At 46.8% G+C, this 19147-nt stretch overlaps 1 protein-coding gene across 1 annotated transcript in view; it reads left to right on the top strand.

Annotated features, from left to right (window-relative positions):
* The window catches only part of LOC143297480 (spatacsin-like), a 109920-nt gene that overhangs the window by 34799 nt on the left and 55974 nt on the right, over nt 1–19147 (top strand). Inside the window, exons 15-21 of the mRNA XM_076609879.1 lie at nt 1710–1861; nt 4361–4501; nt 8261–8264; nt 8871–8936; nt 10553–10724; nt 14643–14863; nt 17767–17875. Of these exons, the coding sequence (XP_076465994.1) occupies nt 1710–1861; nt 4361–4501; nt 8261–8264; nt 8871–8936; nt 10553–10724; nt 14643–14863; nt 17767–17875 (865 nt within the window). The remainder of the gene's footprint in view (nt 1–1709; nt 1862–4360; nt 4502–8260; nt 8265–8870; nt 8937–10552; nt 10725–14642; nt 14864–17766; nt 17876–19147) is intronic.

Consider the following 19147-nt stretch of genomic DNA (forward strand, 5'->3'; position numbering starts at 1 on the left):
TGTGTGTGTGTGTGTGTGTGTGTGTGTGTGCACGTGTGCGCACATGTGTGTGTTTGTGTGTGCGCATGTGCATGTGTGCATGCATGCATGCATATGTGCATGTGCATGTGTGCGCATGTGCGCACATGTGTGTGTGTGTGTGTGTGTGTGTTCGTATTTTATTCATTGACTTTTCATCAGCATTTAACACCAGTCAGCCACATCTCATGGTACGTAACTCCGTAAGCTTCTGTCATTTAACATCAGTGCCAACCTCATCTTATGGATAAATAGTTTTTTTTGTTCAGAGAACTCAGTCTGTCCATTCTGGACAAGCTGTGTCTGCTGTGAAAACAACTTCCACTGGTGCCCCTCAGGATACAGTCTTGTCACCTGTTCTTTTCACACTCTATACAGATGACTGCATTGGCTCAGCCACAACTCCTATAATCAAGTATTCTGATGACTCAGCCCTAGATCTTTCAGATTCTGATGCTATTTATTTTGAGCAAGCTAAAAAAAAAATGTCCTCCTGGCTCAAAGAAAACTTCTTAGATGTTAATGTCCAGAAAACAAAAGAAATGATAATTGATTTAAGAAAAAAAAGGCCTCCCCAGTCCCTGACCTTTATTAATGATATAAAGGTTGAAAGAGCGCATGGATACAAATACCTAGGGACTATTCTTGACCATAAGCTGAATTTTACTTCTAATACAAATTTTATCAACAGAAAGTGCCAGTCTCGCATTTATTGTCTACAGAAACTCCTAAACATCAGAACTAATTCAAAAGTACTTGAAGGATTTTATGGATGCTTTATAGAATCTGTTTTAACATTTTCTCTTATATGGAGGTCTCATTGGGAAGAGTAAGAATATGCTGAACAAGATTGTGAATGTGTGCAGTAAGGTTGTGGGTGTGAGACAGGTCAGTATGTGTAATTTGTGCAATGTCAGAGTTCGACAGAAAGCCACATGCATTTCAAGCGACAACGGCCATACTCTGACAAATAATTATCAACTCCTACCTTCAGGCAAACGTTTCTGTGTTCCAAAATTTCAAACAAACAGAACCAAATGTAGCTTTATTCCAGTGTCAATCCAGCTATTAAATAACAGTAATTGATAGATGTATGACTGAAAATGAATGCCAGAGTGCATGTGTGTGGAATATGACAGCTTAACTCAAAGTTCTATGAACTGCACACTGCTGTTGCATGTCCATGTCAACTTTTAGTATACTGTTATGTTTATCCTTTCACTGTGATTATTACTGTATGTGTGTACGGCTGTGATAATGTATGTATGATTTACTCTGAATTACTTTTTAAGGATATTCTGTTGTTGTTGTCTACTGTGATTATTGATTGTAATGATGGTTTGTCCTAGGTTTACATCTTAATAATATGGTTTATCTATATACATGTTGAATGACTGTGATTTTCTTCTGTTGTTTTTTTCTGTTTTACACCACATATGAATTTCTCTTGTTGCGTTAATGAAGTATTCTGTATTCTGTACTCTGTGTGTGTGTGTTTGTGTGCATGAGAGCACACACATAAGTGTATGTGGTGTGTGTGTGTGTGTTTGTGTGCCTCTGTGTGTGTGTGCACATGCATGTGTGTGTGGTGTGTGTGTGTGTCAGTATATATATGTGCGTGCATGTACACACATGCCCATATGTTTACATAAATCCAAGCACCAGGTGTACAGTGTGTGTCCCTGTTTCAGGCATCAGCGCCATGTGTGCGGGCGGCCTCAGCATGGCAGGGGTTCTTTGGCCGCCAGATGACTGGAGTCTGGCACGTCTGCTGGCCCAGGGTCATGTGACCACGGCCGTGGCCATGCTGGCCTACCTGCCACACACCTGCTCCCTCACACAGGTGAATGTCACTTCCTCACACAGGTGTGTTTGTGATGGATGTCACTGCTGCACACAGGTGTGTTTGTGATTGATGTCACTGCTGCACACAGGTGTGTTTGTGATGGATGTCACTGCTGCACACAGGTGTGTTTGTGATGGATGTCACTGCTGCATACAGGTGTGTTTGTGATGGATGTCACGCAGGTGTGTTTGTGATGGATGTCGCTGCTGCACACAGGTGTGTTTGTGATGGATGTCACTGCTGCACACAGGTGTGTTTGTGATGGATGTCACTGCTGCACACAGGTGTGTTTGTGATGGATGTCACTGCTGCACACAGGTGTGTTTGTGATGGATGTCACTGCTGCACACAGGTGTGTTTGTGATTGATGTCACACAGGTGTGTTTGTGATGGATGTCACTGCTGCACACAGGTGTGTTTGTGATTGATGTCACTGCTGCACACAGGTGTGTTTGTGATTGATGTCACACAGGTGTGTTTGTGATGGATGTCACTGCTGCACACAGGTGTGTTTGTGATTGATGTCACTGCTGCACACAGGTGTGTTTGTGATGGATGTCACTGCTGCACACAGGTGTGTTTGTGATTGATGTCACACAGGTGTGTTTGTGATGGATGTCACTGCTGCACACAGGTGTGTTTGTGATGGATGTCACACAGGTGTGTTTGTGATGGATGTCACTGCTGCACACAGGTGTGTTTGTGATGGATGTCACACAGGTGTGTTTGCGATTTATGTCACTGCTGTACACAGGTGTGTATGTGATGGATGTCACTGCTGCACACAGGTGTGTTTGTGATGGATGTCACTGCTGCACACAGGTGTGTTTGTGATGGATGTCACTGCTGCACACAGGTGTGTTTGTGATGGATGTCACTGCCGCACACAGGTGTGTTTGTGATGGATGTCACTGCTGCACACAGGTGTGTTTGTGATGGATGTCATTGCTGCACACAGTGTGTTTGTGATGGATGTCACTGCTGCACACAGGTGTGTTTGTGATGGATGTCACTGCTGCACACAGGTGTGTTTGTGATGGATGTCACTGCCGCACACAGGTGTGTTTGTGATGGATGTCACTGCTGCACACAGGTGTGTTTGTGATGGATGTCACTGCTGCACACAGGTGTGTTTGTGATGGATGTCACTGCTGCACACAGGTGTGTATGTGATGGATGTCACTGCTGCACACAGGTGTGTTTGTGATGGATGTCACTGCTGCACACAGGTGTGTTTGTGATGGATGTCACTGCTGCACACAGGTGTGTTTGTGATTGATGTCACTGCTGCACACAGGTGTGTTTGTGATGACAGTATGTGTACAGGGTGGTGTGTGTTGTTTTTAACATGATGACAATGTGTGTACAGGGTGGTGTGTGTTGTTTTTAACATGATGACAGTATGTGTACAGTGTGGTGTGTTGTTTTTAACATGATGACAATGTGTGTACAGGGTGGTGTGTGTTGTTTTTAACATGATGACAAGATGTGTACAGGGTGGTTTGTTGTTTTTAACATGATGACAATATGTGTAGAGGGTGGTGTGTTGTTGTTTTTAACATTACAATATGTGTAGAGGGTGGTGTGTTGTTTTTAACATGATGACAATATGTGTACAGGGTGGTGTGTTGTTGTTTTTAACATGATGACAAGATGTGTACAGGGTGGTGTGTTGTTGTTTTTAACACGATGACAAGATGTGTACAGGGTGGTGTGTTGTTGTTTTTAACACAATGACAAGATGTGTACAGGGTGGTTTGCTGTTTTTAACCTGATGACAGTATGTGTAGAGGGTGGTGTGTTGTTGTTTTTAACACGATGACAATATGTGTAGAGGGTGGTGTGTTGTTGTTTTTAACACGATGACAAGATGTGTACAGGGTGATTTGTTTTTAACACGATGACAAGATGTGTACAGGGTGGTGTGTTGTTGTTTTTAACACGATGACAAAATGTGTACAGGGTGGTGTGTTGTTTTTAACACATTGACAATATGTGTAGAGGGTGGTGTGTTGTTTTTAACACGATGACAAGATGTGTACACGGTGGTGTGTTGTTGATTTTAACACGATGACAAGATGTGTACAAGGTGGTGTGTTGTTCTTTTTAACACGATGACAAAATGTGTACAGGGTGGTGTGTTGTTGTTTTTAACACAATGACAAGATGTGTACAGGGTGGTTTGTTGTTTTTAACATGATGACGATATGTGTACAGGGTGGTGTGCTGTTGTTTTTAACACGATGACAAGATGTGTACAGGGTGGTGTGGTGTTGTTTTTAACACGATGACAAGATGTGTACAGGGTGGTGTGGTGTTGTTTTTAACACGATAACAAGATGTGTACAGGGTGGTGTGCTGTTGTTTTTAACACGATGACAAGATGTGTACAGGGTGGTGTGTTGTTTTTAGCACGATAACAAGATGTGTACAGGGTGGTGTGCTGTTGTTTTTAACACGATGACAAGATGTGTACAGGGTGGTGTGTTGTTTCAGCAGACGGAGGACTCCCAGTACAGAGTGGACGTACCCCTCCTACGCTCAGGTCTGCAGAGGTTCCCCAAGCTGCTGTCAGCGCTGCTGCCTCCTGATGCCGATACCTCCCTCTTCGACATCAACGTCTATCAGCTGCTGAGGGTGAGACAGTTGTGCTGGCCCGAATGATGGAGTATTACAGTCCTCTGAGGCTGTCATTGGAGTCCGTCATTGTTCTGAGTGAATCAGTCATTGGAGTCCGTCATTGTTCTGAGTGAATCAGTCATTGGAGTCATTGTTCTGAATGAATCAGTCATTGGAGTCAGTCATTGTTCTGAGTGAATCAGTCATTGGAGTCATTGTTCTGAATGAATCAGTCATTGGAGTCAGTCATTGTGAGTCAGTCATTGTTCTGAGTGAATCGGTCATTGGAGTCAGTCTTTGTTCTGAATGAATCAGTCATTGGAGTCAGTCATTGTTCTGAATGAATCAGTCATTGGAGTCAGTCATTGTTCTGAATGAATCAGTCATTGGAGTCAGTCATTGTTCTGAATGAATCAGTCATTGGAGTCCGTCATTGTTCTGAATGAATCAGTCATTGGAGTCCGTCATTGTTCTGAATGATCAGTCATTGTCTGAATGAATCAGTCATTGGAGTCAGTCATTGTTCTGAATGAATCAGTCATTGGAGTCAGTCATTGTTCTGAATGAATCAGTCATTGGAGTCAGCCATTGTTCTGAATGAATCAGTCATTGGAGTCAGTCATTGTTCTGAATGAATCAGTCATTGGAGTCAGTCATTGTTCTGAATGAATCAGTCATTGGAGTCAGTCATTGTTCTGAATGAATCAGTCATTGGAGTCAGTCATTGTTCTGAATGAATCTGTCATTGGAGTCAGTCTTTGTTCTGAATGAATCAGTCCTCTGAATCAGTCATTGTTCTGAATGAATCAGTCCTCTGAAGTCAGTCATTGTTCTGAATGAATCTGTCATTGGAGTCAGTCATTGTTCTGAGTGAATCAGTCATTGGAGTCATTGTTCTGAGTGAATCAGTCATTGGAGTCATTGTTCTGAGTGAATCAGTCATTGTAGTCAGTCATTGTTCTGAATGAATCAGTCATTGGGGTCCGTCATTGTTCTGAGTGAATCAGTCATTGGAGTCAGTCATTGTTCTGAGTGAATCAGTCATTGGAGTCAGTCATTGTTCTGAGTGAATCAGTCATTGGAGTCATTGTTCTGAGTGAATCAGTCATTGGAGTCATTGTTCTGAGTGAATCAGTCATTGGAGTCATTCATTGTTCTGAATGAATCAGTCATTGGAGTCATTGTTCTGAATGAATCAGTCATTGGAGTCCGTCATTGTTCTGAGTGAATCAGTCATTGGAGTCATTGTTCTGAGTGAGTCAGTCATTGGAGTCATTGTTCTGAGTGAATCAGTCATTGGAGTCAGTCATTGTTCTGAATGAATCAGTCATTGGAGTCAGTCATTGTTCTGAATGAATCAGTCATTGGAGTCAGTCATTGTTCTGAGTGAATCAGTCATTGGAGTCAGTCATTGTTCTGAATGAATCAGTCATTGGAGTCAGTCTGTGTTCTGAATGAATCAGTCATTGGAGTCCGTCATTGTTCTGAGTGAATCAGTCATTGGAGTCATTGTTCTGAATGAATCAGTCATTGGAGTCAGTCATTGTTCTGAATGAATCAGTGATTGGAGTCCGTCATTGTTCTGAATGAATCAGTCATTGGAGTCGGTCATTGTTCTGAATGAATCAGTGATTGGAGTCAGTCCTGTGTTCTGAATGAATCAGTCATTGGAGTCCGTCATTGTCTGAATGAATCAGTCATTGGAGTCCGTCATTGTTCTGAATGAATCAGTCATTGGAGTCCGTCATTGTTCTGAATGAATCAGTCATTGGAGTCAGTCATTGTTCTGAATGAATCAGTCATTGGAGTCCGTCATTGTTCTGAATGAATCAGTCATTGGAGTCCGTCATTGTTCTGAATGAATCAGTCATTGGAGTCCGTCATTGTTCTGAATGAAACAGTCATTGGAGTCAGTCATTGCTCTGAATGAATCAGTCATTGGAGTCAGTCATTGCTCTGAATGAATCAGTCATTGGAGTCGGTCATTGCTCTGAATGAATCAGTCATTGGAGTCGGTCATTGACTCTGAATGAATCAGTCATTGGAGTCCGTTATTGTTCTGATGAATCAGTCATTGGAGTCCGTCATTGTCTGATTGAATCAGTCATTGGAGTCAGTCATTGTTCTGAATGAATCAGTCATTGGAGTCAGTCATTGTTCTGAGTGAATCTGTCATTGGAGTCTTTGTTCTGAATGAATCAGTTCATTGGAGTCATTGTTCTGAGTGAATCAGTCATTGGAGTCAGTCATTGTTCTGAGTGAATCTGTCATTGGAGTCAGTCATTGTTCTGAGTGAATCAGTCCATTGGAGTCATTGTTCTGAGTGAATCAGTCCATTGGAGTCATTGTTCTGAGTGAATCATTCATTGTAGTCAGTCATTGTTCTGAATGATCAGTCATTGGGGTCCGTCATTGTTCTGAGTGAATCAGTCATTGGAGTCATTGTTCTGAGTGAATCAGTCATTGGAGTCATTGTTCTGAGTGAATCAGTCATTGGAGTCATTCATTGTTCTGAATGAATCAGTCATTGGAGTCATTGTCTGTATGAATCAGTCATTGGAGTCCGTCATTGTTCTGAGTGAAATCAGTCATTGGAGAGTCATTGTTCTGAGTGAGTCAGTCATTGAGTCTTGTTCTAGAATCAGTCATTGGAGTCAGTCATTGTTCTGAATGAATCAGTCCATTGGAGTCAGTCATTGTTCTGAATGAATCAGTCTTGGAGGTCAGTCATTGTTCTGAGTGAATCCGTCATTGGAGTCAGTCATTGTTCTGAATGAATCAGTCATTGAGGTCCGTCATTGTTCTGAATGAATCAGTCATTGGAGTCAGGTATTGTTCTGAGTGAATCAGTCATTGGAGTCAGTCATTGTTCTGAATGAATCAGTCATTGGAGTCAGTCATTGTTCTGAATGAATCAGTCATTGGAGTCAGTCATTGTTCTGAATGAATCAGTCATTGGAGTCAGTCATTGTTCTGAATGAATCAGTCATTGGAGTCAGTCATTGTTCTGAGTGAATCAGTCATTGGAGTCAGTCATTGTTCCTAATGAATCAGTCATCAGAGTCATTGTTCTGAATGAATCAGTCATTGGAGTCAGTCATTGTTCTGAATGAATCAGTCATTGGAGTCAGTCATTGTTCTGAATGAATCAGTCATTGGAGTCAGTCATTGTTCTGAGTGAGATCAGTCATTGGAGTCAGTCATTGTTTCTGAGTGAATCAGTCATTGGAGTCAGTCATTGTTCTGAGTGAATCAGTCATTGGAGTCAGTCATTGTTCTGAATGAATCAGTCATTGGAGTCAGTCATTGTTCTGAGTGAATCAGTCATTGGAGATCGGTCATTGTTCTGAATGAATCAGTCATTGGAGTCAGTCATTGTTCAGAATGAATCAAGTCATTGGAGTCAGTCATTGTTCTGAGTGAATCAGTCATTGGAGTCAGTCATTGTTCTGATGAATCAGTTATTGGAGTCCAGTCATTGTTCTGAATTGAATGTCTGTGTGTCCTGGTGTGTGTGTGTGTGATTTACAGTCATCTGTGTGTGTGTGTGATTTACAGTCATGGTGTGTGTGTGTGTGTGAATTTACAGTCATGGTGTGTGTGTGTGTGTGTGTGTTGTGTGTGTTGTGGTGTGTGTGTGTAGTGTGTGTGTGTGTGTGATTTACAGTCATGGTGTGTGTGTGTGTCTGTGTGGATTTACAGTCATGGTGTGTGTGTGTGTGTGTGTGTGTGTGTGTGTGTGATTTACAGTCCATGGTGTGTCTGTGTGATTTACAGTCTGGTGTGTGGTAGTGTGTGTGACGTACAGTCATGGTGTGTGTGTGTGTGTCTGTGTGACTAACAGTCATGGTGTGTGTGTGTGTGTGTGTGATAACAGTCATGGTGTGTGTGTGTGTGTGTGTGTGTTGTGTGACTAACAGTCATGGTGTGTGTGTGTGTGTGTCTGCTGTGTGACCTAACAGTCATGGTGTGGTGTGTGTGTCTGTGTGTGTGTGTGTGTGTGTCTATGTGACAAACAGTCATTGTGAGTGTGTGTGTGTGACTACAGTCATGGTGTGTGTGTGTGCTAACAGTCAATGGTGTGTGTGTGTGTGTGTGTTTGTGTGTGTGTGTTGTGTGTGACTAACATTCATGGTGTGTGTTTGTGTGTGTGTGTGTGTGTGTGTGGTGTGTGTGTATGTGTGTGTGTGACTATACAGTCCTGGTGTGTGTGTGACTGTGTGACTACCCAGTCATGGTGTCTGTGTCTGTGTGACTTACAGTCATGGTGAGTGTGTGACTGTGTGACTAACAGTCATGGGTGTATGTGTGTGTGTGTGTGGACTTACAGTCATTGTGGTGGTGTGTGTGTCTGTGTGACTTACAGTCATGGTGTGTGTGTTTTCAGGACAACTGTCCCTGCACCCCTCACGCCTGTTTGGCTGGCAGTCCACGCACAGTGCTTCTTCTGAAGGTAGGGACCTCCTCACCTCCCGTCGCTGTTGTTTTCACTGAGTTAACCATGTCCTCACCTCCTGTCGCTGTTGTCTTCACTGAGTTAACCATGTCCTCACCTCATGTGGCTGTTGTTTTCACTGAGTTAACCATTTCCTCACCTCATGTCGCTGTTGTCTTCACTGAGTTAACCATGTCCTTGCCTCATGTCGCTGTTGTCTTCACTGAGTTAACCATGTCCTCACCTCCTGTCGCTGTTGTCTTCACTGAGTTAACCATGTCCTCAGCTCATGTCGCTGTTGTCTTCACTGAGTTAACCATGTCCTCATGTCACTATTGTCTTCACTGAGTTAACCATGTCCTCAGCTCATGTCGCTGTTGTCTTCACTGAGTTAACCATGTCCTCAGCTCATGTCGCTGTTGTCTTCACTGAGTTAACCATGTCCTACATGTCACTATTGTCTACACAGAGTTAACCATGTCCTCATCTCATTGCGCTGTTGACTTCACACTGATTTAACCAATGTCCTCATGTCACTATTGTCTTCACTTGAGTTAACCATGACCTCACCTCATGTCGCTGTTGCCTTCAACTGAGTTAACCATGCCCACACCTCCATTGTGTCACGAACTAAGGACGTTTCATGGGCACCACCACCCCACTGAATTGAGGAAAGAATCAAGAAAGAGGCTGATGAGTCTGTCAATCCTTTTTATTTATTATTTGTTTGTATTTTTTGTTTGTTTATGTATTCCAAGTATTTATTTATCTTTTTTGTTTATCACTTTAATTAATATTTTATTTTATTTTATTGTTTTTATTTTTCTGGCCCGTGCATCTGCACCGTGTTTCAGTGGCAATACTCCCACGCTGCTCATTAAGATTCCCCCATACACGGCCACTACCCCTGGTTTGCCGTCTGTAGGTTCGCTAGCTGTCGGCAGACCACAGTGAACCATCGATGTTAGGGTCGCCAGGAGGCCGACACGACCCGAGAGACTCTTTCACAGCTGCTGAGGACACTTCAGTGGTGTTCAGTGGTGCCTGTTGCTGTTTTAAAAACGTACTGAGGACAGCCACCTACTAAGGCCCCTACTAAAGACAACAATGGCTAGTCGTGGGACCATACTGAGTGAGCGTGCTCTCCACCAAGTGGATGGGGCCGCCACCTCACGTCCCACAAACAACAGCCCTCCATGAATCTACCGAACACTGACGACATTTACAGGACTCACCCCAAGCACGGAAAGGGAGGGGATATCGAACAGAGGTCACGATGAGAGCAGGGCAAGAAAGGCCACCGACTTTATTTAATCATTTTGATTATATTATGACATGTGTACATTCCTTTTTCTATCTGTCTATCTATCTATCTCTGTCTATCTATCTATTTGTTTATTCATTTATTTATTTATCTAATGCTTTACACAAACCTTGGCTAGTCTCTCATGGCTGGATAAGCATGTTTGGTTTATGTTAAAATCAGGGGAATGGGGGGTTTGTGGGGTTTTTTTCAAGCATGACATTGCGTGCTGTAAGTGTACATGGATCAGTCCTGAGGCATTCATCCCAGCTAGAAAGTGAAGCTGGAACAGAGACCTGTTGATGAGGAGATGTCTTGGTGCTGCTTTCAGACGGCATGAAAGTTCTGCCGTACTTCTCCCAGCCGCAGCTGGTCAGTCAGTTTGCCCACACCGCCTCGCTACACTTCACCTACTACCTCAAACACGGCCGCCCCACCTTCGCCTTCCTCTCCTTCCTCACTGAAGAGCTCGAGCATAGAACGTCAACTCTGTCTCCCAAAAGGTAGGTAGGTCTGGAGCATAGAACGTCAACTCTGTCTCCGAAAAGGTAGGTAGGCCTGGAGCATAGAACGTCAACTCTGTCTCCCAAAAGGTAGGTAGGTCTTGAGCATAGAACATCAACTCTAAAAGGGAGATAGGTCTGGAGCATAGAACATCAACTCTGTCTCCCAAAAGGTAGGTAGGCCTGGAGTGTAGAATGTCAACTCTGTCTCCCAAAAGGTAGGTAGGTCTGGAGCATAGAACGTCAACTCTGTCTCCCAAAAGGTAGGTAGGTCTGGAGCATAGAACATCAACTCTAAAAGGGAGATAGGTCTAGAGCATAGAACATCAACTCTGTCTCCCAAAAGGTAGGTAGGTCTGGAGCATAGAACGTCAACTCTGTCTCCCAAAAGGTAGGTAGGTCTTGAGCATAGAACGTCAACTCTGTCCTCCAAAAGGTAGGTAGGTCTGGAGCATAGAACGTCAACTCTATCTCCCAAAAGGTAGGTAGGTCTGGAGCATAGAACGTCAGCTTTGTCTCCCAAAAGGTAGGTAGGCCTGGAGCATAGAACGTCAGCTCTGTCTCCCAAAAGGTAGGTAGGTCTGGAACATAAAATGTCAACTCTGTCTCCCAAAAGGTAGGTAGGTCTTGAGCATAGAACATCAACTCTAAAAGGGAGATAGGTCTGGAGCATAGAATGTCAACTCTGTCTCCCAAAAGGTAGGTAGGTCTGGAGCATAGAACGTCAACTCTGTCTCCCAAAAGGTAGGTAGGTCTGGAGCATAGAATGTCAACTCTGTCTCCCAAAAGGTAGGTAGGTCTTGAGCATAGAACATCAACTCTCTTCCAAAAGGTAGGTAGGTCTGGAGTATAGAATGTCAACTCTAAAAGGGAGATAGGTCTGGAGCATAGAATGTCAACTCTATCTCCCACGGTAGATAGGTCTGGAGCATAGAACATCAACTCTGGAGCTGGAGCATAGGGGTGGGGACAGTGTGTGGTGCTGTGTGATCAGGATGGGCACAGTGTGTGGTGCTGTGTGATCAGGGTGGGGACAGTGTGTGGTGCTGTGTGATCAGGGTGGGCACAGTGTGTGGTGTGATCAGGGTGGGCACAGTGTGTGGTGTGATCAGGGTGGGCACAGTGTGTGGTGTGATCAGGGTGGGCACAGTGTGTGGTGCTGTGTGATCAGGGTGGGGGCAGTGTGTGGTGTGATCAGGGTGGGCACAGTGTGTGGTGTGATCAGGGTGGGCACAGTGTGTGGTGTGATCAGGGTGGGCACAGTGTGTGGTGTGATCAGGGTGGGCACAGTGTGTGGTGCTGTGTGATCAGGGTGGGGGCAGTGTGTGGTGCTGTGTGATCAGGGTGGGCTCAGTGTGTGGTGTGATCAGGGTGGGCACAGTGTGTGGTGTGATCAGGGTGGGCACAGTGTGTGGTGCTGTGTGATCAGGGTGGGCTCAGTGTGTGGTGTGATCAGGGTGGGCACAGTGTGTGGTGCTGTGTGATCAGGGTGGGCACAGTGTGTAGTGCTGTGTGATCAGGGTGGGCACAGTGTGTGGTGCTGTGTGATCAGGGTGGGGGGACAGTGTGTGGTGCTGTGTGATCAGGGTGGGCACAGTGTGTGGTGTGATCAGGGTGGGGACAGTGTGTGGTGCTGTGTGATCAGGGTGGGCACAGTGTGTGGTGTGATCAGGGTGGGCACAGTGTGTGGTGCTGTGTGATCAGGGTGGGCACAGTGTGTGGTGCTGTGTGATCAGGGTGGGCACAGTGTGTGGTGTGATCAGGGTGGGCACAGTGTGTGGTGTGATCAGGGTGGGCACAGTGTGTGGTGTGATCAGGGTGGGCACAGTGTGTGGTGCTGTGTGATCAGGGTGGGCACTGTGTGTGGTGCTGTGTGATCAGGGTGGGCACAGAGTGTAGTGCTGTGTGATCAGGGTGGGGACAGTGTGTGGTGTGATCAGGGTGGGGACAGTGTGTGGTGCTGTGTGATCAGGGTGGGGGCACAGTGTGTGGTGCTGTGTGATCAGGGTGGGCACAGTGTGTAGTGCTGTGTGATCAGGGTGGGCACAGTGTGTGGTGCTGTGTGATCAGGGTGGGCACAGTGTGTAGTGCTGTGTGATCAGGGTGGGGGCACAGTGTGTGGTGCTGTGTGATCAGGGTGGGGGCACAGTGTGTGGTGCTGTGTGATCAGGGTGGGCACAGTGTGTGGTGCTGTGTGATCAGGGTGGGCACAGTGTGTGGTGCTGTGTGATCAGGGTGGGGGCACAGTGTGTGGTGCTGTGTGATCAGGGTGGGCACAGTGTGTGGTGCTGTGTGATCAGGGTGGGCACAGTGTGTTGTGCTGTGTGATCAGGGTGGGCACAGTGTGTAGTGCTGTGTGATCAGGGTGGGGACAGTGTGTGGTGCTGTGTGATCAGGGTGGGCACAGTGTGTGGTGCTGTGTGATCAGGGTGGGCACAGTGTGTGGTGCTGTGTGATCAGGGTGGGCACAGTGTGTTGTGCTGTGTGATCAGGGTGGGCACAGTGTGGGGTGCTGTGTGATCAGGGTGGGGGCACAGTGTGTGGTGCTGTGTGATCAGGGTGGGCACAGTGTGTGGTGCTGTGTGATCAGGGTGGGCACAGTGTGTGGTGCTGTGTGATCAGGGTGGGGGCACAGTGTGTGGTGCTGTGTGATCAGGGTGGGCACAGTGTGTGGTGCTGTGTGATCAGGGTGGGCACAGTGTGTGGTGCTGTGTGATCAGGGTGGGCACAGTGTGTGGTGCTGTGTGATCAGGGTGGGGGCACAGTGTGTGGTGCTGTGTGATCAGGGTGGGCACAGTGTGTGGTGCTGTGTGATCAGGGTGGGCACAGTGTGTGGTGTGATCAGGGTGGGGGCACAGTGTGTGGTGCTGTGTGATCAGGGTGGGCACAGTGTGTGGTGCTGTGTGATCAGGGTGGGGGGACAGTGTGTGGTGCTGTGTGATCAGGGTGGGGGCAGTGTGTGGTGCTGTGTGATCAGGGTGGGCACAGTGTGTGGTGCTGTGTGATCAGGGTGGGGACAGTGTGTGGTGCTGTGTGATCAGGGTGGGCACAGTGTGTGGTGTGATCAGGGTGGGCACAGTGTGTGGTGCTGTGTGATCAGGGTGGGCACAGTGTGTGGTGCTGTGTGATCAGGGTGGGGGGACAGTGTGTGGTGCTGTGTGATCAGGGTGGGGGGACAGTGTGGGGTGCTGTGTGATCAGGGTGGGGGGACAGTGTGGGGTGCTGTGTGAAGTTGTGACTGCTGAATGGTTACAGCATGTGTGTGTGTTGCTGAATGGTTACAGCATGTGTGTGTGTTGTTGAATGGTTACAGTGTGTGTGTGTGTGTGTGTGTGTGTGTGTGTGTGTTGAATGGTTACAGAGTGTGTGTGTGTGTGCTGCTGAATGTTTACACAGAGAGAGAGAGAGAGAGAGAGAGAGAGTGTGTGTGTTGCTGAATGGTTACAGGGTGTGTGTGTTGCTGAATGGTTACAGAGAGAGAGAGAGAGAGAGTGTGTGTGTGTGTGTGTGTGTGTGTGTGTGTGTGTGTGTGTTGCTGAATGGTTACAGGGTGTGTGTGTTGCTGAGTGAATGGTTATAGGGTGTGTGTGTGTGTTGCTGAATGGTTACATGGTGTGTGTGTTGCTGAATGGTTACTGTGTGTGTGTGTGTGTGTGTGTGTGTGTGTGTTGCTGAGTGAATGGTTATAGGGTGTTCACTCAGGTTATAGGGTGTGTGTGTGTGTGTTGCTGAATGATTACTGTGTGTGTTGCTGAAGTTACTGTGTGTGTTGCTGAATGATTACTGTGTGTGTTGCTGAAGTTACTGTGTGTGTTGCTGAATGGTTACTGTGTGTGTTGCTGAATGATTACTGTGTGTGTGTTGCTGAAGTTACTGTGTGTGTTGCTGAATGGTTACTGTGTGTGGGCGTGTTTTCAGGGTGGGCGCAGCGTGCGGGGTGGCACTGTGGCTGTGCGTGAAGCACTTCCACCTGCCCCAGGTGAGCGGGGCGTGTGTGACCTTCGTGGAGATGCTGGGGCGTGACAGCGCTGCCCTGAGGACCTACCTGCAGGCAGGGGAGACAGTCCTGACCCACAGGACCCGACAGCTGGCCGCAGACAGGAGGAAGGAGCAGCTGAGGGTCTGCCAGCAGGATGTGGGTCAGTCACTCAGCACAGCGCTACCTGTCAGTGTCAGTGTGGACGTCTGTGTGGACACAGTGTGGATGGCAGTGTGGAGACAGTGTGGATGTCAGTGTGGATGTCTGTGTGGACACAGTGTGGATGTCAGTGTGGATGTCTGTGTGGACACAGTGTGGATGTCTGTGTGGACACAGCGTCTGTGTCACTGTGGACGCATCGTCTGTGTCAGTGTAGATGCCAGTGTCAGTGTGGGTGTCAGTGTCAGTGTGGATGTCAGTGTAGAGACAGCGCCTGTGTCAGTGTGGACGCATCGTCTGTGTCAGTGTAGATGCCAGTGTCAGTGTGGGTGTCAGTGTCAGTGTGGATGTCAGTGTAGAGACAGCGCCTGTGTCAGTGTGGACGCATCGTCTGTGTCAGTGTGGATGCCAGTGTCAGTGTGGGTGTCAGTGTCAGTGTGGATGTCAGTGTAGAGACAGCACCTGTGTCAGTGTGGATGTCTGTGTGGATGTCTGTGTGGATGTCTGTGTGGATGTCTGTGTGGATGCCAGTGTGGATGTCAGTGTGGATGTCAGTGTGGATGTCTGTGTGGACACAGCGCCTGTGTCAATGTTTGTGTCAGTGTGGATGTCAGTGTGAACACAGCGCCTGTGTCAGTGTGGATGTCAGTGTGGAGACAATGTTTGTGTCAGTGTGGATGTCAGTGTGGACACAGCGTCTGTGTCAGTTTAGACAGTGTTGCGTGATGTGGGGTGACACAGTGTTGTGTGATGTGGGGTGACAGTGTTTTGTGATGTGTGTGACACAGTGTTGTGTGATGTGTGTGACACAGTGTTGTGTGATGTGTGTGACACAGTGTTGTGTGATGTGGGGTGACAGTGTTTTGTGATGTGTGTGACACAGTGTTGTGTGATGTGACACAGTGTTGTGTGATGTGTGTGACACAGTGTTGTGTGATGTGGGGTGACAGTGTTTTGTGATGTGTGTGACACAGTGTTGTGTGATGTGGGGTGACAGTGTTTTGTGATGTGTGTGACACAGTGTTGTGTGATGTGGGGTGACAGTGTTGTGTGGTGTGGGGTGACAGTGTTGTGTGGTGTGGGTGACACAGTGTTGTGTGATGTGTGTGACGGTGTTGTGTGATGTGGGGTGACACAGTGTTGTGTGATGTGGGTGACACAGTGTTGTGTGATGTGTGTGACACAGTGTTGTGTGATGTGTGTGACACAGTGTTGTGTGATGTGGGGTGACAGTGTTTTGTGATGTGTGTGACACAGTGTTGTGTGATGTGGGGTGACAGTGTTTTGTGATGTGTGTGACACAGTGTTGTGTGATGTGGGGTGACAGTGTTTTGTGATGTGTGTGACACAGTGTTGTGTGATGTGTGTGACACAGTGTTGTGTGATGTGTGTGACACAGTGTTGTGTGATGTGGGGTGACAGTGTTTTGTGATGTGTGTGACACAGTGTTGTGTGATGTGTGTGACACAGTGTTGTGTGATGTGTGTGACACAGTGTTGTGTGATGTGTGTGACACAGTGTTGTGTGATGTGTGTGACACAGTGTTGTGTGATGTGTGTGACACAGTGTTGTGTGATGTGGGGTGACAGTGTTTTGTGATGTGTGTGACACAGTGTTGTGTGATGTGTGTGACACAGTGTTGTGTGATGTGTGTGACACACTGTTGTGTGATGTGGGTGACACACTGTTGTGTGATGTGTGTGACACAGTGTTGTGTGATGTGTGTGACACAGTGTTGTGTGATGTGGGGTGACGCAGTGTGTTGTGTGGTGTGTGTGACACAGTGTTGTGTGATGTGTGTGACACAGTGTTGTGTGATGTGGGTGACACAGTGTTGTGTGATGTGGGTGACACAGTGTTGTGTGATGTGGGTGACACAGTGTTGTGTGATGTGGGTGACAGTGTTGTGTGATGTGTGTTGTGTGATGTGGGTGACAGTGTTGTGTGGTGTGGGTGACACAGTGTTGTGTGATGTGGGTGACACAGTGTCATGTGATGTGGGTGACAGTGTTGTGTGATGTGTGTTGTGTGATGTGGGTGACACAGTGTTGTGTGGTGTGGGTGACAGTGCTGTGTGATGTGTGTTGTGTGGTGTGGGTGACACAGTGTGTTGTATGATGTGGGTGACACAGTGTGATGTGTGGTGTGGGTGACACAGTGTTGTGTGGGTGACACAGTGTTGTGTGATGTGGGTGACAGTGTTGTGTGATGTGTGTTGTGTGGTGTGGGTGACACAGTGTGTTGTGTGATGTGGTGTGGGTGACACAGTGTGTTGTGTGATGTGGGTGACACAGTGTGTCGTGTGATGTGGGTGACACAGTGTGTTGTGTGATGTGGTGTGGGTGACACAGTGTGTTGTGTGATGTGGTGTGGGTGACACAGTGTGTTGTGTGATGTGGTGTGGGTGACACAGTGTGTTGTGTGATGTGGGTGACACAGTGTGTTGTGTGATGTGGTGTGGGTGACACAGTGTGTTGTGTGATGTGGTGTGGGTGACACAGTGTGTGATGTGATGTGGGTGACACAGTGTGTCGTGTGATGTGGGTGACACAGTGTGTTGTGTGATGTGTGTGATGTGGGTGACACAGTGTGTTGTGTAATGTGGTGTGGGTGACACAGTGTTGTGTGATGTGATGTGGGCGACACAGTGTGTTGTGTGATGTGGGTGACACAGTGTTGTGTGATGTGGGTGACACAGTGTGTTGTGATGTGGGTGACACAGTGTTGTGTGGTGTGGGTGACACAGTGTGTTGTGTGGTGTGGGCGACACAGTGGTGTGTTGTATGGTGTGAGTGACACAGTGTTGTGTGATGTGGTGTGGGTGACACAGTGTGTGATGTGATGTGGGTGACACAGTGTGTGATGTGGTGTGGGTGACACAGTGCGGTGTGATGTTGGTTTCAGTGTCACTGCTCCAGTCCTGTCTGGGCAACAGGCATCGTCATGGTCGGCGCCTGGTGACTGCAGTGGAAGACGCCATCGCTGACGAAGTGGCCAGGGAGGGACTGAGCAGGTGAGTGATGTCAGGTGTCGCAATGACACAGTTGTCATGTCAGGTGTTGTAATGACACAGTTGTGATGTCAGGTGTTATGACAGTTGTGATGTCAGGTGTTGTAGGACACAGTTGTGATGTCAGGTGTTGTAATGACACAGTTGTGATGTCAGGTGTTGTTATGACACAGTTGTGATGACAGGTGTTGTTATGACACAGTTGTGATGACAGGTGTTGTTATGACACAGTTGTGATGTCAGGTGTTGTTATGACACAGTTGTCATGTCAGGTGTTGCAATGACACAGTTGTGATATCAGGTGTTGCAATGACACAGTTGTGATGTCAGGTGTTGCAATGACGCAGTTGTGATGTCAGGGGTTGTAGGACACAGTTGTGATGTCAGGTGTTGTAATGACACAGTTGTGATATCAGGTGTTGTAATGACACAGTTGTGATATCAGGTGTTGCAATGACACAGTTGTGATGTCAGGTGTTGCAATGACGCAGTTGTGATGTCAGGGGTTGTAGGACACAGTTGTGATGTCAGGTGTTGTAATGACTCAGTTGTGATGACAGGTGTTGTAATGACACAGTTGTGATATCAGGTGTTGTTATGACACAGTTGTAATGTCAGGGGTTGTAATGACACAGTTGTGATGTCAGGTGTTGCAATGACGCAGTTGTGATGACAGGTGTTGTAATGACACAGTTGTGATGTCAGGTGTTGTAATGACTCAGTTGTGAAGACAGGTGTTGTAATGACACAGTTGTGATGTCTGGTATCGTAATGACACAGTTGTGATGTCAGGGGTTGTAATGACACAGTTGTGATGTCTGGTGTTGCAATGACACAGTTGTGATGTCAGGGGTTGTAATGACACAGTTGTGATGACAGGTGTTGTAATGACACAGTTGTGATGACAGGTGTTGTAAGGACACAGTTGTGATGACAGGTGTTGTAATGACACAGTTGTGATGACAGGTGTTGTAAGGACACAGTTGTGATGACAGGTGTTGTAATGACACAGTTGTGATGTCAGGTGTTGTAATGACACAGTTGTGATGTCAGGTGTTGTAATGACACAGTTGTGATGTCAGGTGTTGCAATGACACAGTTGTGATGTCAGGTGTTGTAATGACACAGTTGTGATGTCAGGTGTTGTAATGACACAGTTGTGATGTCAGGTGTTGTAATGACACAGATGTTGTAATGACACAGATGTGATGTCAGGTGTTGTAATGACACAGATGTGATGTCAGGTGTTGTAATGACACAGATGTTGTAATGACA

The sequence above is a fragment of the Babylonia areolata genome, chromosome 22 (assembly GCF_041734735.1).
Source record: "Babylonia areolata isolate BAREFJ2019XMU chromosome 22, ASM4173473v1, whole genome shotgun sequence".
In the NCBI taxonomy this organism is placed as follows: domain Eukaryota; kingdom Metazoa; phylum Mollusca; class Gastropoda; order Neogastropoda; family Buccinidae; genus Babylonia; species Babylonia areolata.